This window comes from Mycteria americana, chromosome 22 (genome assembly GCF_035582795.1).
Source record: "Mycteria americana isolate JAX WOST 10 ecotype Jacksonville Zoo and Gardens chromosome 22, USCA_MyAme_1.0, whole genome shotgun sequence".
Taxonomy (NCBI): domain Eukaryota; kingdom Metazoa; phylum Chordata; class Aves; order Ciconiiformes; family Ciconiidae; genus Mycteria; species Mycteria americana.
The window spans coordinates 1,849,266-1,875,912 of record NC_134386.1 but is presented as its reverse complement, the minus strand read 5'-3'; the positions used below and the strand labels follow the sequence as shown (position 1 = coordinate 1,875,912).

General features: G+C 42.1%; 1 protein-coding gene and 1 long non-coding RNA gene across 5 annotated transcripts in view; one reads left to right on the top strand and one right to left on the bottom strand.

Annotated features, from left to right (window-relative positions):
- The window catches only part of LOC142419787 (uncharacterized), a 29,131-nt gene that overhangs the window by 2,305 nt on the left and 179 nt on the right, over positions 1-26,647 (top strand). The window contains exons 1-6 of one of the 4 annotated variants that reach the window (XR_012778632.1): positions 2,891-2,918; positions 3,063-3,155; positions 12,156-12,255; positions 22,289-22,365; positions 23,931-24,090; positions 26,517-26,640. This is a non-coding gene — a long non-coding RNA (uncharacterized LOC142419787). Of the gene's footprint in view, positions 1-2,890; positions 2,919-3,062; positions 3,156-12,155; positions 12,256-22,288; positions 22,366-23,930; positions 24,091-26,516; positions 26,641-26,647 lie in introns of those variants that run through there. The other 3 variants (XR_012778634.1, XR_012778633.1, XR_012778635.1) reach the window with 3 other exon arrangements.
- FBXO47 (F-box protein 47) lies at positions 497-10,079 on the bottom strand. The gene is made up of 10 exons (XM_075523064.1): positions 9,899-10,079; positions 9,303-9,473; positions 6,327-6,403; positions 5,693-5,770; positions 4,457-4,565; positions 3,383-3,559; positions 2,662-2,808; positions 1,913-2,055; positions 1,348-1,507; positions 497-663 (listed from the first exon to the last, which is right to left on the bottom strand). Exons 1-10 carry the CDS (start codon positions 10,077-10,079, stop codon positions 545-547), a joined length of 1,362 nt encoding a protein of 453 aa, XP_075379179.1. The 3' UTR covers positions 497-544.

Genomic DNA, 26,647 nt, shown 5'->3' with positions numbered 1-26,647 from the left:
ATGGAATGCAATCTGTGGAGTGCTTCTGTCGCAGAGTTAGCGGGGGAGACCCTGGCAAACTGGAAAAATGTAGCTGTGCTTCTCTAATTATGTCTGTCTTTTTCTCCTCCGATTCCCAAGAGAAAACAAAATTAAAAGATCAAAATGTTTTTGGTTCTGAACTAAGATAACATTCTTCAATTTGTGTATGCACATCAAATATGAAAACCATGTCATTTTTATTGTGTATGCAAACATACACAGTGGGAAAAGAATGCAGTTTATGTTCCCAAACCAGAGGCCCCCAGCCTGCGTTCTTCAGTGTGTCTGAACGCAGCCTCAGAGGAGCAAAGCGTGCAGAACTCCGCTGCGAACGCTTAGAGGTCCCCCAATTCCGTGAGCTCATTCAGCTGGTCTGACATGTATGTCACTAGCTTCTCCCGCAGCTACTCCAGCTCTTACTGGAATAGAAATTTAAGAAATAATTGGACACTGCTTTGCAAATGTTTAAAAAAACCAAGGAAATCCAGCAGGAGTAGAGCAAGAGTCTGTAAAATTCAGAGCATCACACGGCATTGCTGTTGCTTCCCATGGTCAGGTACAGGATTTCTTTATGGAAGCTTGCTTGTGTGTTTACAAGGTGAAACAAATTCAAAAAGCTGCTGTCCTCTTCATCACGATCCCCTACCAGGGCAAAGAAACACACTTTAAAATGATTAGTGAAACTACATGACTTCTTTGAAGATAAATCTTACTCCTTCAGTGGTTTCAGCAGAGGCTGAATCAGCAGCCTCCGCTTAGATTTATGAGGCATCAGCTACTGCACCTGATGGCAGGACAGCTGTGAAATAACACAGGAGACTCTCTCCAAAATTCCTTCACTGGCTTGTCCAAAGACAGACAAGAACAATTGTGCGTTAAGACAAAAATCTGTCCTAACTGAGCTTGCCATCGTAATCAGTCTTGAGGTTTTATCAAGGCTGACAAGCTGTGGACAGGGAGCAACTGCAGCTTGGTGAGTTGAACAGGCTGGCTGGCAGCTGCTCAGGGCCTGTGTTTAGACACAGCCCAAAAGGACCTTAGGCCTAATGCTCTGGTGGGACGTGTTTTAAAAGACTGTTGGTTTCACCATCCACGGCACTAGAAATCTCTTAGACAAGAGAGATCGGTTAAAATAAATGTCTCTCCCAATTATGACACTCGATCCATTATTTTACATTATCAAAAAACTTCAGGCGCTCCAGTATTGTTCTGCCTGGGGAGGGAGGGAAGGAGGACAGGCTGTGATGCCACACTAGCTGTGTTGCCTCGCTCAGTGCTAGCTCCTGATTAAAGAGTTTGTCCTGGCTTGCAGACCCGCAGGCTTACCGGACAGCACTGCCTGTAGCATGTCCATGATCAGGTGAGCAAAGGCGTTCTCCACACACTGCAGGAAGTTGTTTCTCTTCCCTGGAGTGTTGAAAACTTTGCAGACCTTCTGCATCATTTTTACTGCCCAGTCCATGCAGTACAGGTCCTTCTCACAGACCTGACATATACAGGAAATATTAGAAATACACCTTTTATGATGAGTACGACACTATAAAAGGCAAGATTAAATCTTAGAATTAACTATTGATTCTAATGGATCACTTGCAGCTGTGGCCTGGAAAATTAGGGTTTGTTATGAGGACATAGAGGTTGTTCTTATTGTTGGCAGGCTAACGGAGGAACTTCTCAACATTTTGTTAGTGGTACTTCTCCTCAAGGACAAGCTTGCTACCTTGCAGAGATGTGCTGGACAGGGACCAGAGGGTGGAAGAGTACCAAGTCTCTTGCTGGACTTACTCCTGGTTTGTAGGAGTAGATGGGGAAACAGCTTTTAAGTCTGAGAAAGCACATCTGGGGGGAGAGAGACAAAAGGCCCGAGTCTGCGCTGTTCGGTAGTACTCACCAAAGCCAGGAAGACCATGAGTCTGGCTAACTCGACGGCTCTGCCATTCACAGCTTTACTGGCCATGAAAGTGAAGCAAATGTTGTTTCCACTCAGAATAAGAAGCCGAGCATTGTTCTCCATGAGCCACTCCCGGGGAACAACTTTGTAATAGAATAGAGAGAATTTTAGTGCTCTTTGAACAAAAAGAAAGGAGTGCCACAAAAACTATTCTGGAAAACCTGAATTTATGAATTGTTGGCTCTGACAGCTAACCCGAATTTGTGAGGGGATACCCGCTGGAATACAATGGCAGCAATTAAGTCATATAAGCAATTCCTACCAGCAATACAGTTAGAGCTCTTCACGATAGCTTCCATGATATAATCTCACCCAAAACTAACTGTCAATGTAGCCGTTAATGTTGTTCAGCAGAATTTTGGCTTGAACAAACATTATGTTTTCAGCTTGGACAATGTTTCCTTAATAATGGCTAGACAAGACTTGAATTTTAAAGGTCTGTATGGATTCTTAAAATATTTCACAACAGGGAAAGACAGCCTGAATTTGTAAGCAGTGCTGGGTTTCTCTCATCCCCAGCTACTGCCTGGCTTCCAAGTGTAATGAGTTTTCCAGTTACGCCACAGCTTCTGTAAGGAATATTGCAGTCAGTTTCCCAAGGCACCTCTGTGTCTGAAAAACACTTATTGCCAGATTTGGAGGACATGAGCGTATAATCCTATGGATTAATGATAAAGGCAAAAACACACCTGACAGCTCATCCACAAGACTGATAACATCATCTGCTGTCCATTCGCTAGCTTCTGTATCATACAGCAGTTTAATTGCATCTGCTAGACCTTTCAGACTGGTCTCATCTGTTGGTCCTTCTATCATTTTCTGCCAAACCACATGTCCTGAGCAATATATTAATCACAACTGCTGTTAAGCGACAAAGTAATTTTTTTTTTAAACAAGGAAGGTGCTAAACTGGGCCTTACAGCAGAGTCAGAGGAGGGGAATTCGGGTAACACAACTTGGTCTTTGTGACAGTGAGATTTTTTTCCATCTGTCATTTTAGTAGGGACAGTGGGAGTTGCAGCATGAATCAAAGGGCGATTCAAAGAACCCCAGGTCTGATAACTAAGTAAGAAAGTATGCTTTTCTTCAGGGAAACAGATGCTTCTTTGAGGTGCGTTCGAGCTATCTCTACCCTAAGCAGGGGAGAACAGAGGAACAGAGGTGCAATTTCTTCACTTGAATTGTAACTTTTAAAATATGTATATATGGATGTATATATATACACACACATATATATCATTTATGTATTTTATGTATGTTAGAGAGATCTAGTTAAGCAGAACAATTTTTTCTAGGCAATACGATTACATTTTATTTGCATAAAGCTCGGTTTTCAGAAATGCTGCATCCTGCAAGGAAATCTCATTCTTGGGGAACAAACTTTGAAACTTAACCCCCCAGACTACTCGCCATCAAGAGAGGACACTGGCCCAAAGATGATATACAGCAGGCGAGCTTGATTGACCATGGGCCACGGCTTTAAAATACGAGTCAACCAAAATGCAGAATCACTTCGATGAATCCAGTGGTTCAACAAGACGCTACGACAGTATAACCTTATCCGCAGCTCTAGCTTTCGAGCACTTCCTGGGGTAAAAGAATGTAGATATTACAAATCCATTAAGCCTCGCACAATACAGATGATCACTTCTTTTATAGGAAGAGAAAGAAGGATTTTCTTAAAGCTGCCCGAGAACATCTAGGGGGATTTAATTAAATTCCTGGGTCTGGCTCTTTTGGATACGGTGCACTAATTCAGGCCATAGAATCTATCGATGCACCCTCTGGCACCTTTCTGCAGCAACTCATGCATGTCTTCAAGGGCTCTCGGCTATGTTTTTTGGTTTCTGTTTTTTGGCATCAGTAAGTGGAAATAGGAGGAAGTGTGTATACGGCTGTGTACAAAGTGTTCCACAGAAATACCCAGTTCTGTTCCGGGTAACATGAGAATTTCTTGAGAGGCATGTGCCACGTCAGTGTTGTGTTTCAGACATATTCAACCTAACTCTTTACTGCATCACTTTATTTCTGTGTTGGTTCCTTTCCCATTGATTTCACTGGCATTGGTGTACAGTAGGAAAGATTCAAGTCCGTGTTACTGTTTACGTATATACATAACTTATGTATTGGTTTGATAATGGAATGATTCAAAACAACCTAAGCGCCTCTCAAGACAACTCTCTTCGCTACAGGATATGTGTCAAAGACAAAAGCACTTATCTTTGCTTTTGCTGAAGAAAAAATAGCTGTATTCATCTATACGAAGGCCAAGTATTTGCTTTAGAATGCTCACTTTCTGCATAATGCTGGAGCTAACAGAACGTACACGAGAGTCAGGAAAGGACTGGTGCTACAAGGTTTAGCTGAGCAAAAACATTCTCAATTCTAGACACATTTTGTTTGCAGTAATCAAGATCCATTTTCTGACTTCTCCATGATAGCGCGTTTTGATTTTGTAGGACTTTTGTCTGCTTTGATGATTACCCGGTTTGCTGCTGACAACTGTCTGTACTTTACGGGGTAAATTGCTCAGCTCACAGAGGAAGTTAAAAACCCGGTGGCACTCTAGTTCATCCCAGCCTGCTGTTAGGATCTGAAAGGGGGTAAAAATGAATAGATTGAGCCATAGATTTAGATCAAAATGCCATTTCTCATATTAGATAAATACAATCTGTCCTGCAATTTATCAGAAGAACGGAGAGGGAAGGTGTCATACCTGGAGTGTGGTGCCTGCACAGCATCTCCCTGATGAGTGTAGGGAAACCATTAGCTGCTACAGAGGTGCTGTACATTATGGCAGAGGTTGTGCTTAAGCTTAATGCAGCCCAGAATCAAAAGCTGCTAATGGCATTCCACATTCAAGGCCAAGAGCTTATTTTTGAACCTTATGTGGAAAAATACACAAAGGTATTTGCTACAATGACAAATCTCCCAGCACAAATAATTATCTGTAACTCTTAACCACAGAAAGATAATAACTTTTTTTCTTTTTGTATTATCAAATACTTTAATGCTGCATGCATATACAGCACCCATATGCACAAGTTTCTAAGACTTAAATGCATTTAAAATGTGCTCAAAATGCGTGTTCTTCTAAGAGAGAATTTGTTTCTGTATTTTTTTAAACAAAGTTACTCTCCAGTAAAGCCTCCATTACGGCACTTCTAACACTTCACAATCAAGCATCTCAAGTAGTGTTAAAAAGGTCCTATCCTTAGCATTTTACTGCATATTTGCAATCACAGTAGTCATTACAGTAAATAAGCTGTGGATTGCTGAACTAATTCATTTGACACTGATTTTTTTTTTTAATTAATTTTAAGCTACCACAAGCTAACAAAAATATTCAGGCATATGATGAGTATAGCCATTTACTTTTAAACTAAACCATCTCTGCTCTTGATTTGTGAATTTGAAGCTGTGTAATAAAATGCTCCCCTTCTCCCATGTCTCCTTAGATAATAAATCGCTAATCAAAATCCAGACTGGTCGGTAGTGAAATCCAGACCAAGGAATTCTCAAGAGTCAAATCAGCAACTTTAACAACCAGAAAGGAAATTCAGAGAACTGTGTGGAAAAAAAACCTTCCCCCCTGCCCCCCAAGGCTCAAAATCCTCTTATCTTCTAAATATCTTGCAAAAACACAGATTAATTTAGAAAACTACCTTAATTTTCTTTTATATTTGTGATACTTGCCTTCTCTCCATAAAGATACTGTACCTGTAAAAATACCCCATAGCACTGTAATCCTAAACAATGCAAAGGACTTGGACAACCATTAAGTTTAAAACAGGAAACCTGCAAGTGCAAAACACTAGTAATTCATCTTAACTGACCATAAGCTAACTCCTGTGATTGAAAATTCTCTGTACTACTTGTGTACATCAATACTGATCAGAGAGATTCAGGATTCCCTTCCCTTATTGTATAAGGAAACAAGTTATAGTACCTATGTTATGGCTTAGCATTACGTTCAAAACTGTGGTGAAATGGGTGTGCAAAAGTAAGCTAAGAAGAGCAACCCTGTTTTCAGGAGAGTAAAATTTCTATGAAGAGCTGTGCTCTTCCACTGCAAAATTTCTAGTAGTCCACAAACTGAAGAAAAGTTGAAAACCACTGATCTTGGAATGTGAAATCTCAATAGAACAGCCTTAGTGTTCAATATGCTGGCTTAGGCTTTTCTATTACTATTAAAAAGAGACTGGTTTCAAATCAATAAATTGATTACACAGTAGTAATAAACTCCAGCAAAGGGACAGTAAGAGGCATAATTCAACTAACAATTGCCTTATAGAAACGGTATTGTAAGTGCAAGGGACAATTTGAAACACTAGTGAAAGGAATGTGAACTTACTTCTGAGAGGATCTTGTGTATATACTTCAGCCTATCTTTTGTAGGCAATAGAAGTGTGCATCTTTTAAGCAACAATCCTGTGAGCAAAACGAACACATGCACGACTATGAGTATACATACATGGTACATACATTACTGAATTAGCTTAAGCGTTCACATCGCATGCGTACACATACTAGTGAGAAAAAGCTGCTACTGCGAGGCGAGAAGAGCAGCACAAAACGGTCATCTCCGCTTTGGAGAAGGAGTGTATGCGTTTGTAGCGGGGACATCTTTTACTAAAGAAATGTTGTCAGGGAGTATGTAGGCTTCCTATGCCATAACTTGTTTATTGTGTTGTTTTAAAGTCCCTGTTAGCCACAGTTGGAGCCCTATTAAAATGACTATATTGGTTTTAGAATTACAGCTGTTAAAAATACTGGAAATAAATGTTACTTGTTGCACCTCTTTTAACAGTACCCTGGGGAGCACTGGTTTTCCCCTTACATCATGGAAAGCCAAGCTTCCAAATTTTTTTCAAGATAGCCACATGCTCCAAAAAGAAAATATTCTAAACTGTGTTAATGTAAAACATAGCTAAGAGGTAAAATTATTTTCCTATACAGGACTGAAATGGTATGTGTTTAGGATGTCAAAGTCTGGAGTTCATTATAGTGTGGAACAGCTGTTTGTTAAGCAGCATTTTTTTCTATGCTACTGATAGAAAATGGATTAATAGCTTGCTCTTCAAAAACTTTAACCAGAATAAAATATATATATCTTTTTGTTAATTAATCAAAAAATTCACAGAAGAGCATGTACTTTTCTGGGGCGGGGGGAAGGAAACTTTTTTTTCTGAATTGCCAGTCTCCAAAAAAATACATAACTTCTCCAATGCCAGAAAGTACTTTATGCATTTACTGTGGTTCTAAATTGAGTCTTTCCTTATTTAGAAGTGTGTTAGCATTCCTACATGACAGACATAATTTATTCATCAGCCAAGGACATGGTCCAAAGCTCAGTCAAGTCAATTTTCTATTGACTAGATTAGACTTTGGAGAGAACTCCCTGAGGAATAGTTGAAACTGTTAAGACAGTGTAGCTGCAAATCGGAATAAAGCCCTCAGGGTGGGGAAAAATTATGTTGAGTAAAAAGGGTTGAGCAAAAGGTACCGCCCCTGGTTTTGTACAGCAAAATCCCCCCTGTGCAGAAGGACAGCGCCACGATCATTTATAACTCAAGTCCATTTTAAACAATGACCGCAATTCTGACCCCCATTACAAGTACTGGAAGATTTTACCATGGACTTGAGCGGAGCCAGACCCCTCTGAGTTTAAGTGAGATTTATGTAATATGTAGACCCTGTTCAGGCTCTCTGAACAAGAATGAGTTTTTCCCATTGAGTCCAGTCTTTCCTGCTGTAAAGTAAATATTGATTTTGCAACTGACCTCTTAACAAAAACGTTCTCTTGAGCCTTCCACTGGTGACATAGATATTGCCAATGATCTTTCTATTTTGACTATGTCGTGTTTTTACTTCTAGGCCTACTGTAGCGATGGGTTCACACCTTCATTTAAATAACAAGTTGCCATTTTGTATGCGGTTACTACAAAGCCCAAACAGATTTTGATTTTATTTTTTTTTTTAAAAGAATTGTAGGGTTTCAGGCTTCATTTTAAAAAGAAAACACTAAGATTATTTTAAGATACCTCAAAGCCTACATGGATCGCTTACAATAGGAGGTCTTTGGTTTAAATTACTTTAACAGCGTTCCTTTACCTTGTGTATGCCTTTATTTAATGTCTTAAGTTCAAACCATATTTATAATTCTGCATCTAACCATGGCATCATTTTATTTCTCTGTCAAACACTTTTATCAGCTAGGTAACAGTAAATTGATATGGATCAAATTTAGGATTTAATTTAATTTGTTTCTCTGATAGAAGAACACCAATAGTGGGTGGGTGAAGAAAACTTTCAGTGTTCAAGATGCATAAGAAGGAATGCTTCATTTCTGAGTGACAGGCTGAATGAATTGGAATCAACATGTTTTAAAAAATAGCAGAAAAGTTAAAAAGCAACCAATTTTGAGTTTGAGGCTGTACAGCACTCCTTATTAGCATTGAACCCATGTTATTTTGGTCTAGATTTCTATTATGCTATGCCAAAAGAGGTATAAGCAGCTGAAAGAAAGAACAAGTGAATCTTTTCACCCGGAAAGGGTTTGGTTAGCACACAGTATACCATGACAGCAAAAGTGCAGACATTTTCACATTGCCCTTAAGCTAAGAGCGAGAGGAAAATGTGTTCTTCATGCCCATTTCAGTCTTTGAACTCCGATACAAAGCTGCCAAGGAGAATGCTAGTCAGTGACAACTGTGATAACATTTTTGTGATGACCATAAGAAGTGGAATGTGATCTGCAATACATCTCAAGTAGGCTATCAAGCAGGCTTTCTGATGGCAACTGTTGTTGGTCACTTTAGAATTAGGCTGGTTTAAGTAGTGCGGCTACATTTCCCAGACCGAGGAATGTGAGCTACTCCAAAGTGATACATGAAGGCAGCCTGAACAGCCAAATTCCTTCAGCTAGTGTGGGGCCTGGGAGCCTTGGCTTCTGCTGCAGTTTCCAGTGGTGGTGTCCAAACAAACTAAATTTGGAAACACCTACTACTGAGAACTGATCCTCTGCCCAAGCCCTGCTTGCCATTTAATATGAAAAAATAAACAGAGACGAGGCAGAACATACATTATTTTTTCCATAACTAAGAGGTTTTGGAATCACTTCAGGTAATTCCTCCCACCTCCCCCCTCGCCAGTTAGTGGTATTTGAGTGGGCTATTTGGCATGGGGAGGAACTTCACTTTCAGAGGGAGCTGCGCAAATGATTCAGGCCATATCCTCAGCGTTTTACCGATCGATGCATATAACAGAAGAAACCTTTTAACTGAGTTTGGTTCTCCTCTAATTGTTACCATTTGCATTAAAGGATCACCTAGAGATTTGTAGTGCTCTAAAAGATAGGATCCTTCTCTCTTGCCAGGTAGCTCAAGGTTATGAAAGTCTTGCAGTAGGAGCCTTCGGTTTCCTGATGGGGTTGAGATGTAATTAATAAGGCGATTGCTGATGGTTTTCGACACCATGCTCAGCGTGCTGATATCCTTCACTGAAAAAGCAAAACCCAGTATACTTGTAAACCTTCACTGCAAGAAAAGTGTTGATCGCTAGCCAGTAACTTTATCTCGCTTCAAAAACAGGCCAAGAAATAAGATTTACAAATAAAACAAAATTTAATTACTGTTTATCTCCTTTGCCAACAAACTGTAATAATTAGAAACAGATAGGTCTAAGGAATACTTTTCACACATAATAGGTAAAAAACACTTCAAATAGTTTTTAATTATCATTTAAATTTTGGTCATTTGGTTCTTCATACATAAAAGCTGAAAATTCAGAGAATAAGTCACATAAAACGACTGCAACTAGCTAAAAGGTAAAATATTTTAAATAAAAATGGCTTTTTCTAAATGGAAAACTTTTTTGTGGTAATTTTCAGATATTGGAAGTAATACTTTCTTATCAGATTCTCACCTGAAAGATAATTCAAAACCATTTGAAAGATCTCTAATGGAAGTGTTTTAAAATACCCAAGTGTTGACAGAGATTGGGAATCTGTGTCCAAGATGTTGCAGCGCTGTCTGGAGCGGCGGTTACTGCGTCTGTATTTCTGGTTAGGAATCAAGGTGTAGCTGGTCCCTGCAGTGGATGTCATTGTTCTGTTAGTCCCATAAATTTAACCTGGAGAGAAAATATGAAAGTCCTGTTTTCAGAGGAGGAAAATGCTATACCCAAAACTAGGCTAAGAGGAAATCACTCCATTGTAGACACAGCGATGGAGTGTGAAAATCTTGTCATATGCGTAGGATACATTTTTGTTTGAATTTATTGCAATGATGTGCAATTTACTAAATAATTTTCTAATTCCATGTCTCAGAGAATGGAGTATTCAGCTGATCTTAGAGGAGGAGAAGATAAAAGCACTGGGGGGCATCATATGAGTGGGACATCAGAAAGTTAGGAAAATAGTTCTAAAAGGAAACTCTTGAGGAAGTATATGCAATGGTACAAGCTACAGTAATTAACAACATCCTTTTAGCTCGTTACACTAATTATTCAACAGAATATGAAAAATTTGCAGGGATGTTATTGAAAAGATTGTCATGTCACTTGATACCTTTAGAGTGATAACTACTTATACACGTGCTTGTGTATGACCAAAAAAAAGATTAAAAGTAACAAAGTGACGCTTAAAACCATTGTTTCCTGCAGCATTTAAGTTGATACATGGTTTAATTTCATATAATGACTATATGTGTGATATACAAATAAATTATACAGTATTGCTATGTGAAAAAATTCAGCGACCCAGGCTTTCACAAAATCATGAGGGTCTGAAAAGTAACGAGCTTTAAAAGGTCAATAAATATGTTCTTTTGATTTGCCTTCTGGTTTCTGAGTCTCTAGAATAGGTACACTTCGCATTGTCAGGCAACAACAAGAGTTAGTGACTCACTACCTCTTAAATTTTTTTTTTTTTTAAACTGAGATTTTTCACACTATTTCTTGATTCCAGCAGCTGAGACTTCAGGGAAATTGCCAAAGAGAATGAGTGCTGCAGTATAATTACAAGAGCTGGCAGCACTGGTAGTAACATAACTGGAACCCGTCCAAGCTGCAGTGCAACATCCCAGTTACCATCAGTGGGAAACACACTCAGACAATAGACCTCATTGTTTCAAAAATTAAAAATTTACAAAAATTACAGAAAACAAGTTCCAAACATCCTTCGTATTTATTACGAAAGCATGCAAGCCAGACCTCTCTAACATGCCACTGAGCAAAATTACCACATCCACAATGGAAGCACTGTTTGTACTGACAACTGAAAGAATACGGGGCATTTCATTAAAAGTGTTACAAATGGGTTTGGCTGACTTGTGCTTGTGTGCTGGATAGAGTTTGCATTGTACATTTAAGGAAGTTTATACTTCACTGGAAGCATTTTTAATTTAGGTATGGTATAATTCTAGCTAGCTAAAGAAGCTTGTAGTTTAAACTTTCACAAGGCTCATGAGCAAATGCAACTGCTCCGAAAATGAGTGTTTCATTACGCTTTTACGCTGCTCAGGCAAGAGACAGAAAATTGATGTAACACCTTCAAGAACAATCAGGAAACCACCTATAGATAAACATACAGTTACATGAAAAAAATGTTTATTTTGTAAAAGCAAAGAAAGCAAAGTCTGAAGTCAGTGGAAATTTTATACATACAAATGTGGGTTCAAGACAACTTAAAATCCTTGTGTACAATATACACAGCAGCTCCACTCCTGTTTATAAACAGGGCCCCACTAAACTTTGTTCAAGACAGGCTAAATCTGATACATATTTCTGATTCATACTTTAGAAATAAAGTTGCAATCCTATGATACTTTTCCTCCCCCAGTCCCCTTACTGTCTTTAGCAGGACTGTACTGTAAGGATTTATGGCACCTTTAAGTGTTTTTTTGAAAATCTTACCTTGGATCTGCAATTGTGTTATATGGAAGAAAAAAGGACTTCGCCACGAGGGAGGTTTTCAGAAATACTCAGCCTATTCCAGTCTGTTTTTATTCAACTTGATTGAAGTTGAATTGACTACCACTACTTTCATTTAGAGCAGAGCTAGATAAAATTAATGTAAATAAAAATGAGTACAAGCAGTGAGTTTCAAAGCCAAAGCTTAGAGACTTTACTGAAAGCTCCCATTTGCTTCCTCTTTGACTTAACGTGTTTTTTTATTTCTGAGGGAGTTCAGCCAGAGCTGGGCAATGGTCTGTGCATCTCCATCTGCTGCTGGGATACCACTTGTTTAGAGAACTGCTTAATCCAGACTGGAAAATTGAAAGGTAAATGTTAAATATTTAACAAGCTAAACCCATAATATTAGCCAAGACGGGTCATCTTATTTGTTGCTACAAGCTAATTTGTTTACAAGGCAGAAAGCATCAACTTTCAACCCGCTCTAGAATGTTTCTTGTCCTTAAGCAGTCGCTAAACTCCTGCTAATGGATGCACTTTTGTCCTGATATTTCTCTGAGCCCTGTGTTAGCATTTGGCAAACATTTACTGCAAAAGGTTGTTTACTTTGGAGATTGGTTTGGAACATTTCCGTTTCTCTGCCTCTTCACAAAGAGCATAAAACGAATCGCTTCAAATATTAACTCGACAAGGGTTTTTTTCTTTTATTTTTTTTTTCCCCCAACTTTCTCTTTTTCCTTGTCAGCGCAAATAAAAACGTATGAGTTCAAGTGAGGGATGGCAAACCTTAGAGCACCAAGCGCAGCCATGGAGTTATGTTAGTACTTGTTACCCCCTGGCCTACACCGACAGTTTACAAAAAACGTATTTTTATTTATGCTAAAGGCTCTACATCAGATCGGTAGCACAAACCAGTCCTGTAAGCATCTAAATTGGTGAATAACCATGAGTAGAAAGCACAGCTCGGGGAATCCTGACCCTGCTGCGATGGTGACTGGGATTTTTTTGTTGTGAGGAAGGGCTGGTTTGGGCTCGTCCCTTCGGGGTCTGGTCAGAGGGGAAACGCCAGCGCCTGCTTTTTTTCCTCAGCCCAAGCTGGGTTTGCTCCTCAGACTGCAGTATTTGAGGGAGTGGGTTATATTTGACCTCTTACCTGTGCTTTTGGTTTGGATTTAGCTGGGCTATGACAGACTTTTAGACCAAACGACTGGCTAGGCCGCCTTCTCCTCCACCCTCCGTGGCTCCTCTCCCCCACAGCCCGCCAAAATTCAGGCTAGGGGCCTGAAAATGGGGACCTGCACCCCCAAACCTACACACAGGTAATAGAGAAGGTCTCGCAGTCGATGCCTACTTACAAACAGCACCTTCTGAGCTCTTTTTTACCTCAGGGAAATTCCCTCCCTACAAACACCCCCTCGGTTGGGGCACCCGCCAGGCTGCCTCTGAGGGGAGCAGCAGAGGAATGGGGGTGCATGGGGCGAGCAGGCCCCGCTGCCTCCACTGAGCACCATACCCTGTGTCCCGGGGAAAAAAAAAAAAGAAAAATACTTTTTTTTTAATTATTATTATTTAAAACGAATTTTTAAAAGCACGATTTTCAGTCAAACGTCACTACCTACTGGGGTTAAAAGGGGTGTCTGGGCATAGTAATGTAGACAGGTGCACACAGGCAGGCACACCTGTGTTTGTGTAGTTTGCTCAGGAGCAGAAATGTTTGCAAACACGGAAAAAAACAGTTCCAAACGGAACAGGGCCCAAACAGGGCAGTGGTTGTCAATAGGGCTGATGGCGGTCACAGACGTGCTGGAGGGAAGAAATTACTACAGGCAACACAAGTGTCTTGTTCCAGTAGTGTTTTATTAGTATTATTAATAATTCCGCCCTCCCCCCGTGCTTTTTGTGCTAATTTATTTGTAATAATTATTTTCCCGCCTTTTCGCCCGCTGCCCCTTTCGGGGGGGGGGGGGGGGGGGCGGGCGGGAAGGAAGGAGGGCCTCGCGCACGGCCTTCCCGCCCTCTTGTCCCCGCCCTCCTGTTGAATATTTAATCAGCTCCCCGCCCCTCCCCGTACCGCCCGCCCGGAAAGCGCGTCCCCGCCTGTCACGAGCCCGGCTTGGCCCCACCCCCTCATGAATAATTAACGCCGACGGCCGTTGGGCCTCCATTTCGGCGGGAGGCGGCTGCGCGGCCCTAGCGCGGCGGCGGGCGGTGCAGGGGGGGCCGGCGCCCACCTCCAGCCGTTTCCTGGCCGGTGAGGTGGGATATCAGGGCTCCCAGGGGCAGTTTGGTGTCCTCGGGCCGGGGGCTGCCATGCCCGGCCATGGGGCGGGTGGCTGGTGTGGGAGCGTGAGGTGCAGCGAGGCCTGTGCGCGCATATCCCGGTGTGGGGTACCACGAGGAGCATCGCTCCAGCTTGCAAGCATTATGACACCTGTGGAGGCGTAGGTCTTCTCTGTAGGTTGCTGTCACGACCAAATCTCAATGCATCACCGGCCTGTGTTGTAGCACAACCGCCCCCACGGCCTCCAAAGTTGTTCCTGTCTGAGACCAGGCCCACCAAACTCCATCTTCCATCTGCTGAGGAAAAACATGACCCCAGGCAACAGCACCAGGCCCCGGCGTTTGCTAACGTCAGACCAGAAGTTCACTGCACAGCTCTTGCAACATGATGCTGTGGGACAAGCTTACACAGGACCGTGAAGCCTGCATACAAATTAATTACGCTGCAGTGGAAAGATGTCACAACACTAAGTCAGCGTGCCATAACATATGTCTTGGAGCAAAGCTGTAGCGTTGTAAAACAAAAATGTGGCACAATATCAGCTGCAAACATTGTTAGCGGAGGCTGTGCTACAACAAGTAGTTACAAATTGCTGTGCAGCCGTTAAACGCTATTGCATTATACTGTAAAATAGCATTGTTCCACGGTGCCGCGATCTCAGGAAAACCACGGCAAGCTGCCATTCTTTGTTAGAGCAGTAAACAGTTCGTATTCACTAACAAACTGGGGTTTAAAATAACTACTTCTTTTTACAAATTCTGCTTCCGAAGTAGCTGACTATAAATAACTAGTTCTCTTGGGGATAGTAACTGAACCTCTCGGGAGAGGTTTTCTTGCTGCTCCAAAGGCAGTTCCCATACGATGGCAGCAGAGGGCTGCAGCTGGTTTAAAGGACTTTTCCCCAGTAGGTTTTTTTCCCCCAAAGACAGTTGTTTGGTTTTGGTTTTGTTTGGGGTTTTTTTTTCCTGGAACTTTATTGAAGGAAGAACTTTCCTTAGGGAAACTGAAATAGCAACAAAATAAAAATCAACCCCAAATACAATGATATGGCATCTTCTGATAACTGCTGCTTAAATTAATGACAATGAGAGCGGGAATGCCATGACGATGTAACCATGATTGCGGTATTTTTGCTGAAAAGGTAAATTAGACAAATGTGCAAAAATACTGTACCTCCAAGGCGTAATCTGACTATACAGTTGAGCAGCTCCAGCTAGGTAGAGCCTAAAGACTTAACGTTGTCCCTGTTTCTTTTTCCATCTGGGAGACAGCCAGCAGTGCCTGGCTTGAGTATCTCTTCATGCAGTTGCATTCTGCCTCTGTAAATCCTTCAGCAATTCTGTTGCACACGATAAGGTATCATTCTCCTCATCCCCATCGCTGTTTTGCTGGTTTGCACCTCTCTGTTCCCCCAGAAAGGAGTTGCATTTCAGGAATGCCAGAATAAAGAATTTCAGACTGCCGTACTCGTTCATTTACGCCAATATCAATGTTTCTAGTAGTTACCAGATACCATAGCTTGGGGAAAGAATATAACAAAATGAGGTGTATATGGAGTATCCTTCTTCTGGTACAGCTTTCTGGAGCCTGGCAGTGGTTTAAGGGTTTCCCGAGTCTGAAGCTACATCCAGACTCCCATGTTTAATATGCAGTGGTGGACCTACATAAATACGTCTAACTACATAGTGATTGGCATAATTAACGGTAGCAACGGTGACACCGAGTTCTGCAATTTAATTGCGTTGTGGGGTAAAAGTATTATCTTGTGTTTGTTTTAAATTGGTTGAATGAGTCACAGAGGTGGTTTTTTTTTTTCATTTGAGGCTCTGTAATCTAGTCAGTGTTTGTAAACTGTTTTGAGATGACAGGATGAAAGCTAATAAGAAAAAAAGTACAATTGAGTTGTTATAAACTATGGTGATGGTTCTGCTAGAGTGCTAACTGCTTATTCTATGCATGAGTGGCCTTGTCTTGTGTACCTAATTTATCTTTGCCCTGCCTACACCAAACGTGTGAGCAACATTATGTAACTCTGGTAAAAATACCCGTTGTGTCCCTGGTGCTCGGCTACTGTCAGTGGCAGAAGCGGTGGCAACATCATTTAAATGACAAGAGCGGGACTGCGATGGAGCCAGCTTTTCAAATACCCAGGGTTTAGACAGCAGACTAGTTGATAGTGAGGTTTTTCCAAAGAGCCCAAGCATGTTAGGCATCTAAAACCCATAGGAAGCTGGGAGGTAGCCGTAAATGCGCTGAAGCCGTGTTTAAGCATGTCATTAAATTTCTCTGCAACGGCCGTGTAGGCAAGATCTAAATCTTTTGTGCTGTGAAAACAGCACAGTTTTCAGCCATTATTTCATGAATCACATGCATGATTTTCAGGAAAAACATGGGAGAGCCCTGCGATAGGAGCAGCACCTATATTTAAATGCAGAGCTAGGTGCAAACAGGAAATAAGAGCGGTTAGCTAGGGATACCTTAACGGAAAAGCGAGGAAGCTTTTGCGCATCGGGGTGGGGAATTGGAGAAGCCCCTGGAGGCCCCTTCCAGCCCAAATGATTCCAGGGTCAGGGAAGGGGCTCCGCAGTCCATCATGCCTGGACAAATTGCATCTGTTTTTGCAAGGGCAGGATTGTGTCTCGCTCCCCTCCGTCCTGCTCAAGCGAGCCTTTTGCATTTTCGACTCTGGGGGCAGGAGGTGTATGCCAAGCCAGTATGTTCAGCCTCCCAAAACTGGCCTTATATGTTACTTCTTTAAGGTGTTCTTTTTACCTTTATTTTAGAATATGCATTCGTCATGTCTTCAGGTATTCCCTACCGCCACAAAGGCTCGATGTAAATAACTAGAAAGCTATTGAGCAACAGGCAGAAAGCTGGCGTTCTTTTGCGGTTTCTTGAATTGAGCTGGGGCATTAAAAAGAAAACACCAAATGTGGTGGGAGTCAAAAGAGAATGCTGGAAAAATGGCACCACTAGGACCAGCACTAATAAGAACAGCATCTAGTGCACTATAAAGATTACAAAATGGAAATAATAATAATAATAATAATAATAATAATAAACCGCAGAAGAAAGACATAATGCTTCCAAGTTTTGTGTCACTTCATATGCAGGCTTAGGCAGTACGATTTCTTCAGTACTTACTCTGTTTAAATCAAATTTTTCCTCATTTGCCAAATGTTTATTCTCTCCCGAGGTTTCATTGAAACTCTGAAATGTTATTAAGGAGCCTAGATGCAGCCTTTCATTTATATTTGAAGAAAGCAGTTTAAGGCTTGTTACAGAATGATAAAATATACAATTAGTGGGGGATTGTTGACTCATCCAGCACAGGCTCTGCTATGCATTGTGCAAGGATATGGAGCGAATTAAGGCACTGTTTCGTATCATCCTTCTTAACGAATTCTCAGGATAAAATCGCCATGCCCTCCTTGGCTGGCATTTCTTTTTAAGGACTGCCGGCAGGGTGTGGAAGGGCTGATGAATGGCACAGGGCTAAGAAGGGGCAGGAACGTATACGTCCAACGTCCTGGCCCAGACCTCGGGAACGGTTTGATCTGCTGAGAAGCTGATCAGAATTTTGATAACGCAAAGTCCGATTTTCATGTTATTTTGCTTGCGGAACTGTGCAGCGATATGGATGAGATGCAGCTGGAGGAATTAAAAAAAAAAAAAGGAAAATTTAACAAAAAGTAGGTAAACAGGGAAAAAATGAAGAAGTAATCACGTAATACGTTGCATGCACTGAAGGACTGAGGTTAATCTATGGCCTGGCTGCTCTGATCCTCACTGCGGTTCTGTGATGCTGCATCATCCATGTCCTCACTGCAATACCAAAACAAAGCAGCATCCTGTTGAAACTTAGGACTGCAGAAAACCATGGCAAGATCTTTGCTAATACACAGAATTTCCAGATGTCCTCGTTGCTCTTAGGATCATAAGTGTCTTGGTTTGGGGATGTGGGGCAGAAAGAGATTTAATGCCAGGATTTGCCATTTTTTCCTTGCCTCCTCCATCTCATTTTGGACAGTGATCATGGCTGAGACCAATTAACAACGCTCTGTCTCTACTGTGCATTTTAACCAAAGATCTTAAAACGCTTTGCGTGCATTAAATCACAGAGCTGTGTAACGTGCCCCGTGGAGGAGGTAAGCCTTCCCTAAACACGCTGAAGCAAGGGGAGCCGAGGGACTCCTACAAGGTTGTCTGGAAGATACTGGAGGCAGAATCCAGAGTCCTAGCTCTTCCTTCCTGCCTCAGACGATGGGACTAAACATTTGGATGGAGAAAATGTAAGCCTGAAAGAGGCAAGGCAAGGAAGCGGGTGGATGAGGTGGATGCAAAGGTAGCACGGGTTTGCACCCTGTGTATGTTGTTAATTCTTCATCAGGTATTAAAGGTTTACCTCGCATCAGAGTCCTTCCTCTGCAGTTGCCAAATCCTAGCTGAGGATCTGGCCTCTAGGTTTTCCAGTCTCCTCCTTCCTTCTAAATATTCCTTGCATTTTTCCTGTCTTCAGCTTTTCTCCACCTTCCAGTTTTGCAGAGAAATGAAGACCAGCACAAAAAAAGAAATGGATTACTAAGAATTCATTAGCATCTCAAATCAAGTTCCTCTGGTTTTCTGAGCTGAGCGAACCTGTCAGAGTGTAACTGGTGCTCTTCCTTTCTGCTTCTTTTTAAGATGCAATGTTCAGCCCTAAACAGATGGGAACCTGTCAGCACAACATGGAGATAATTACCCGTTTGAGCCATGGGAAGCTTCATAACAGATAGGAAGTTATTGCAGCCAATACCACTCTGCTTTATGATCTTACCGGTTTTCTCAGGCTGAGCATATTGGTAGGCCCTATTATTCTTTTGAAGAAACATCCAGAAAAACCTTGTTTCCGTAGGGATGTAAATTCTCTTCAAAGTTGCAGGGCAACTCTGCAGAAGCCAAGGTGGCTGTCCTGTCCGGGGAGGGAAAATCATCTGGCCTGCAATAGAGGCGTGGAAATATCAAGAAAGTGCAATAACAAGGGACAGAAATTAAAGAAATTAACCTGATAATTGCTTCAAGCTTTTCTCTTCACTGCTGCGTGTCGAGCAGTCCTGTGCTGCCAGTGCCAAAGCTCCTGGCACAGGCTGTTTCTTGGCGATTCACGTACAAACTCGTGCGTCTCTCGTGCTGTCAGACACCTCCAGGCATCGCTTACTTGCTTTGCCAACAGCGGGAGCTATCATAGATCTTCATTTCTTTGTGGACGGTCAGGCAGGTCGAGTTATCCCCACCTGCGTCAGGTAGCGGTGGGGGTAGGGGTGAAGGAGTTAAGAGAATCTCACCGTGGGTTTTCGTATTATTCTGTAGGTCTGTAGGCTGGCAGAGTTAAAAATCCTTCTGCAGCAAAGCAGAGTCATCGAAATAACCCTCAAGAGCAGGCACCAGGAAGCCAGTAGGTACTTGCATGCAGCTTGTCACAGAGCATGAAACCCGCTATATTCTTAAAAGAATAGCAAACCTGCTCTTTTCAGTACTTAAAAAAAAATATATATATATAAAAGGCTTTCTTATTTCTTTATTGCAGCAATGCTGAAATTTTATTAGTGATGTATTTTGTGCAGAGGAAAAGGGCTTTACATGCATTCTGCCAGCACATGCTGAAGATTTTGTCAGGTTTTAAAAAAAGTAACAAAACCACCTGTCAGTTTTTATAACTTTAGTTCAAATTGAGGAGGGGATCAACAAAATTTAGCGCATTTTCCTGCAAAAAAGGAAAATTGCTGCCTGCTCTGACCTACTTGCTAAACAATCAAGATTTGTTGTGTAAAAAGGAAAAGAAAAATAAACCCCAGGCCTTGGAAGATGTTCAGTATGTGAATTGGGCTCACGGGTTCTTCCTCATCCTTTTGTAATGAGAGAATTGTGGGAGGAGATGAAGGTTATTGCAGAGATCCTCTCTTGGTAGCTGAATGGAAATGTGCAGGTGTTTTCTGCTTCCTTAGATCCAGCCTGTTCGTCGAGCCTTTTTTGGGAGCTGTGCTGATAATTATCACGCTGCAGGATGCCACCCTCTAATCTTCCCCTAGCTGCCATTTGAGAGAGCAGCGCGGAGCTTAAGATAGCAATTTGTGGTGGCAGAAACGTCGCATGAACCGTTTGAAACCCGGCTGGCAGAAGCGTGCCAGCGTGCAGGGTGGCAAGTACATCCGCAGGGGTTGGTGAGGCGGGCAACGGGTGCCTACGGGTGTCGGTGGCATCGTCGCTGCAATTTTAGTATAGCCTTTGGATTAGTAATTTCATAATTCGGTCTGATGAAGAGATGAAAAGAAAAAGAGTTGCGCTGTAAGTTTTCTATGGAACTACCTGCCTGAAATACCAATAGTCCTTGCTGCGGGCGCCAGCTGAATTTTGTCCTGGCAAGCACCCAGCAGGTTCATCCGCAGACTGTGCAGATGTTTAAGGCAGCGGTTAGCTCTTCGCGGAGCCCCGGTGACAGGGAGGCAGATGCAGCCTCCTGGGAGAGGTGGATGAGCAGCTGCTAAGGCAAATAGCTGGTGTGTCGCAGCTAGAGAACGGTGTGTTTGTGTGTGTGAGAATACATTTCCCTTTGCTGAATGCAACAACAACAACAACAAAAATCTGTTTCCTCACATCCAGGGGCCAGAAATGTATTTTATGCAAACTAATAAAATCGTCTCACAAAGATAATAAAAGACCCAGCGTGATAATCAGGGATTTGTATGAGCCCCACTTTGGGCGAGCGCTGCTGCCCGCTCCCCAGCCGTGGCGAGCGTGAGCTTTATGTATTCTAGTCAGACAGGTTGACTACAGCAGCACCCGTTCCTCATCTCTAAAGCTGACTCGAGAAGATTTCTAAATTCTTTTAGTGAGCGTAGGAGATGAAAAAACCAGCTTCTGAGATGGACATGTGTATGATGCTTCCAGTCACCTTAGCAAGTAATTCCACCCCGCCTTGAAAACACCTTTTCCCTGAGCATCTGTAAATATCTCACAAACGTTAGCAAATTTACAATTTGTTTGTGAGAAAGGAAATTATTCCCATCCTTCCTTTCTAGGTGAGGCAACCCAAGGCATAAAGAGATTTAATATACAACCAGGCGAGGACTTCAGGAGCCTAGGAGCCTTAATTCCCTGCTCCCAGTCGTAACCAAAGCTTAATTCCACAGCACTTGTAAAATGCAGATTCAGAGCTGTGCATCTATTTGAGATTTTATTCCACCACCCACAGGCCCTTTTGTAGCAATCTGCTCCCTACTTGCTTTCAGTGCTATTAATTATGGTTCAGCATGCTGTTGTACCTGAGGTTGCAGTTGCATTTCCAGGGTATAAAGCCTTGTTTATTTGCATAATGGCTAAAGTATTTTTCCCTGTTTCTGGGATGTGGTTTAGTATGAAAACTATTTGTTCAGGAGAGCTGACATTTTTGCTTATTTATATATTATAAAGTATTTGCTTTTGTGTGTGTGTATATATATATAGATATAAAAATAGAGATTATATATATATACTAATTATATATCTGCTACATCTCTGCTTAGAAAAATAGAACAAGGCATTGGGAGAGTAGCATTCTTTTATCATGTTTAATTAACTTCTAGCTGTTTGTATGGTCTTAGCACAGTTTCTCCCAACCTGGAAAAGACTCCTGGGGAAGAGGGGATGAACAAGGTGTGAGGGGCTTGGGAAGGTGAAAGGGAAAATGAGAAGAAGCTGATATATTACTTCTTTTTCCAATATTGCAACAATGGTCATAGCCATTGAAAGGAGGTACAAAAAAGGGTGACATTCACTTCAGAAGGGCAGCAGGGACAAAGTTATGCTTAGAAAATTACGCATTTAGCTCCTCGAGCAGAATCGAGGCCAAGAACAGTACACGTACGTGCTATGAAACAGCCCCAGGCTGGGGACTTTACAATTTCAATAGCCACAGGCAAAACACAGTGTTATTGTTCACATATTACAGACGAGCGGCTGAGAGCCCAGGAGCTGCTTTTGCTATCGTAGACTTGCATCTCCTGAGCCACAACCCTGTACCTTAACTACAGCTCCGTCCTGCCTCTGTGAACGTCCTTCTGTCTCGGTATGTCTCTAACGAGGCTCATACTTACCTCTCGCAGGGGATGCGAAGCAGGACTGAATTGCTCCCATTTCTGTGCTGCCTTGGATATTTCTACATCGTACGGCAGTTTGCAAGGTGAGTGCATGGAAAGGGTTACGGGTAAATCCTTGTTCTGGCTATGCCCTTATCAGCTGAAGGTGTAACACACATGGAAGCAGAGCTATCAAAGCTCCCACGGGAATTAATCTATTGATATCCATAGTTAATTGCAAGGTGGGCCTTTTCCTACAGCTCATCATCTCCTTTCAGTTACTGCATCATGCCAGTTTATTCATATTTTCAATGTACAATAGCTGTACAATAGTACCAATACACGGAGGTGCTACCCAGAGGTCTCAGATAATGACGTTTAAAGTGATTTACATTTTTGAAATAATTTGGCACTAGCGCAGAGATCAAAACACTAAACCTGACTACTGTCAAAAAGTCAAATGGGCCAAGCAAACTTCATTGTTCAAGCTGAGAAGCCTGAAAAAAAAAATCATCTAAATAAGCTGAACAGAAGAAAATGAGAAGAAAATTATAGTCTTGATTCAAACTGCAATTACATTAGTTTTTATCCTAGATATGTCCTTGGAACACCTCCTGATAATGATGTGTTATTACTAGGACAGAAAAGGATGTCTTAAAAAAAAATCATTGTATTCTTATAGCGTCAGTTAAAAGAATGCAAGATGAAAATAATTCCCATCCTGCTTAGAAGTTCACATAACATGACCAATAATCCTTTACATGTTTTATTTTGAAAACAAAGCAGTCCAAAAGGAAGATTGTTTTTTAATATTAAGACTGTATTCCATGCAGATAATCCATAGTAAATACATTGCATTAAAAGACAGTTAAAGTGCCTTTAGTCCCTCAAAATAGTCCAACTGTGCTGTAAATTCAAGTATGTGGAAAGTAGGCCTTTAGTTATTAAGAGAATATTTTTTGATCTGGGTCCTGCTCCCATTGATGTCAAAAATGGGGGGAGGTTAGCCCCCAACTTTCATAGGAGCAGAACCAGCCTCGCGTTAGTCTCCGATAAACCCTGTGCTGTGTTTTCCCAACTGCTGAACGCAGACGAGTGGCCAAGGAGCGGGTACGTGATGTCATTCTCTGCCTGATGACAGACTGCCTTACGCCCGAACGACACGCTCAGCAGTTGCCACAGACTGCCAGGGCACGGTGCTTGGAAAGACAAATGAGGAGCGGTAGCAGTTGTGGTTCGCATCCTCTTTTAACCAGCTGAGCAACGGACTGAGCACAGCTAACAGCCCCAGCCCGTTTTATAGCTATAAAATATACAGGTCGATATACATGTACATTACGCAGTCTGCTTTACAAAAAGCCCAAATGCTGGGTTCATCAAAATCCAGAGGAAAACCTCAGCATGTGGCTAGAGAAGTCACATGATTAAAAGCAAAATCAAACTCTTCTTATGTCATAGTTGCCATCACCACGTTCTTGCTTCGGCACTCGAGACTTAGCAAGATTAACCGGCATCTTGAAGTCAGAGTTACGCAGATAAGAAAGGAGTATTGATCCTGACACATTTGACTTGGGGCAGCCAGCATTATACTTGCACCCAGACTCTCCTATTCTCTTCAACTTTAAAGCAGTACTTGGTGGTGGTAAAGACATTTTTCTCTTTCTTCTAGGCATCAGCAACATTACCATTGGGTTTTTCAGAATTTAACAGACAACCTCTTCCACTACAAAGCCATGTGCAAAGATATTCAGAAAAGATTGCTCCCTGCTGACTCGCGACCTTCCCAGATGTGAACTTCAAGTGCCCAGAGCTAGACCTCATGTCGAAAGGTAGGACAGAATATTTATTTTTGTTCTCCTTGAGACATAGCATATAAGTGTGCCTGGCTTCTCCAGGCTAGGCAGTGGGAGATGCTGGTTGAATCCTTCAGCTCAGAGCACGCACGTGACTACGGGCAGTAACTTCTCCATCTACTCTACCACAAGGTCTTAGAGATGATGAATCGGAGCTGTTAACGCTCTACCTGACAATACCTCAAACCATATTCCTCAGCAGAAGGTAGACCAAACATCTGTTGCACAGCTACAGAATACAGAATAGCCTGGTTTGGTTTGTTTCTTTCCTTAAAGGAAAAAAAAAAAAGCCTTTTTGACTCCAGGCACTCAGAACTTGGCATCTGCCCTGAAGTATAGGTGTTTTATGTATCTCAGCCGTTTCTGTGCTATGGCACTTGGATGCTGTTAATCTCCACCTGAGTATCTGATCCTCTTCTGAATCCTTCTAAGATCCTGGCTGCAGTAATGCACCAGTGATTTATACAGCTCAATTGCGCTCTATTTAAAGTCTGTTTTCTTTTAAATTCGCAGCATTTCAGAACTCTTGGATGTTACGTAGCATTTCTAGGGGTTGTAGGGGCAGTAGAAACAAGGCCATTATTTGAAAAGAGTTAAATCCAGAGAAAATTCCTTACCAGCTCATAACCATTTCAAAGGAGATCAGATCCTGGGCAAAAACTAGATGACAGCATCCCTTTGAATTCTTTCTACTTCAGGGGAACAGGGGAAAAAACAGCCTTCCAGTTGAAAGCTTTATTTGGGAATAAAGTTTATCTTCAAAATAAGTCTAAAGAGAGACTGTCTGGGCCATAACAACTTGGCACGACTCAGTCTGACTTACCCTGTTTGAGCATTTTGGTGCCTTTATGCCATAATAAGATGCAGCAAAAGTCTCCCTAGTGGCTATGTATGAGAAAGTATAATCTGGGGTCTAAATGCCACAAAGCATCCATATTTATCTTTAATGGCTATATAAATTCAGCAGATGAGAAGGAAAACATTAATTAGACAGACCCTGCCTTTGGCAGTAATCACCACCAGTGACAGCTGAACCAGCCAGTGGATAAAATATGCACCAAACATGATTATCAGAATAAATAACTGAGGATCAAGAGAAAATTAAAAAAAAAAAAAAAGGAAAAAAAGCCCCCTACAACCAACACCTTTTTTGGTGGGGGAAAGAAAACTTTACCTTACACTGGACTCTGGACTCTTTTTTCATACAAGCTTTCCTCAGTTTAGGGCCCAATCCTGCAGCTGGTGTCTGTGGAAGTAGGGTGGAGTATTTCTGCAGATTAGTCTTCACTTCTGATTGCACAGAAGGAGTAGAAAACCCTGAGAGGTTTAGTGTCGAAGCCCTTAGTTAGGGTCAGATTCTGGAATCATGATATACGTACAAATCCAGATCAGGGGCCTATCACAGACTTAATAAAATAAAATTTAAAACAAAAATTATTTTGACTGAGTAGGCTCTAAAAACTATGATGTTAACAAGGTGATTTCTACATTTTCAATGGTATTGAGGTGTGTATGCCTTCACTCCTTATTTATGTGAAATGCCCATGAATGAGCTTGGATTTTCTTCAGGATTTAGCCCGTGGGAGGACACTGCCTTTGCTAGTGCTCTGTCCCCATCCTCTTCCATCAAAACCTACTTTGTTCCTGCTGGATTTTGAAGGAATCTTAAGATTTTTTTCACACTCTGTCTCCTTTGGGGTAAGGGTCATAATTAGTAATTTAGCAAACTAATTAGATGCCAAAAAGTGCATCAGAGCCGTTGGCTCACAAACATCCCGGAGGTGAATCCTCCGCAGGGTTTCGCCCTTAAAATAGATCAGGATTCCCTTTCTCTGGAGCAGGGGGTGGAAGCTGTTGCTTTGAAGGGAGAGGAGGGCAGGGAGTTGAAGCCATGGTGGTGGAAGACCAACTGCAGGATGAAAAGACAAGGGCACAAGGCTTCTCAGCCATGAAGACAAAATTAAATGTTGCCCACCCCAAAAGAAGGCGAAGGGGAGAGCGGAGAAAGGGACAGAGCTGGGGGAGAGGGAATGGGAGAGGGGAGGTGAGCTCCGGAGAGCCAACCTTACCTCTCCTGGGCCACCAACAGCATCTACCCCCAACCACCCAGCCTCTCCCTGGAGAGGGAAAGAGGCAACCAGCCCGACTTTCCTGAGTGCAGGCAGAGCCAGCATGCAGCAAAAAATCAACAGTTTTGCTGTCCCCGAGAGCCTGCTGCTTGAGGCAACTGCGTATTTTGCCTGTACCGAGATTTGCCCCTTTGCTTTGCTACCCCTGTTAAGACTCCTGGTGGAGGAGAGACGAGGTCAGCCACACGCAGCGGGGGAAAAACCCAACCACAAAACAAAAAACCCAAGCCAGCCCAAAACTTTGACTGCACTTCTTTCTACCGCCACATCCAGGGCTTCAGTGCTGGGCTGCAGGCAGAGTCCAATGTCGCAACTGACTGCTGCCGCTGCGGGCTCTGCTATCCCGTGAGGAATCCAGGCAAATCCCAGCCTCACAGCGCCCTGACTCATTCTTTTCAAATGCT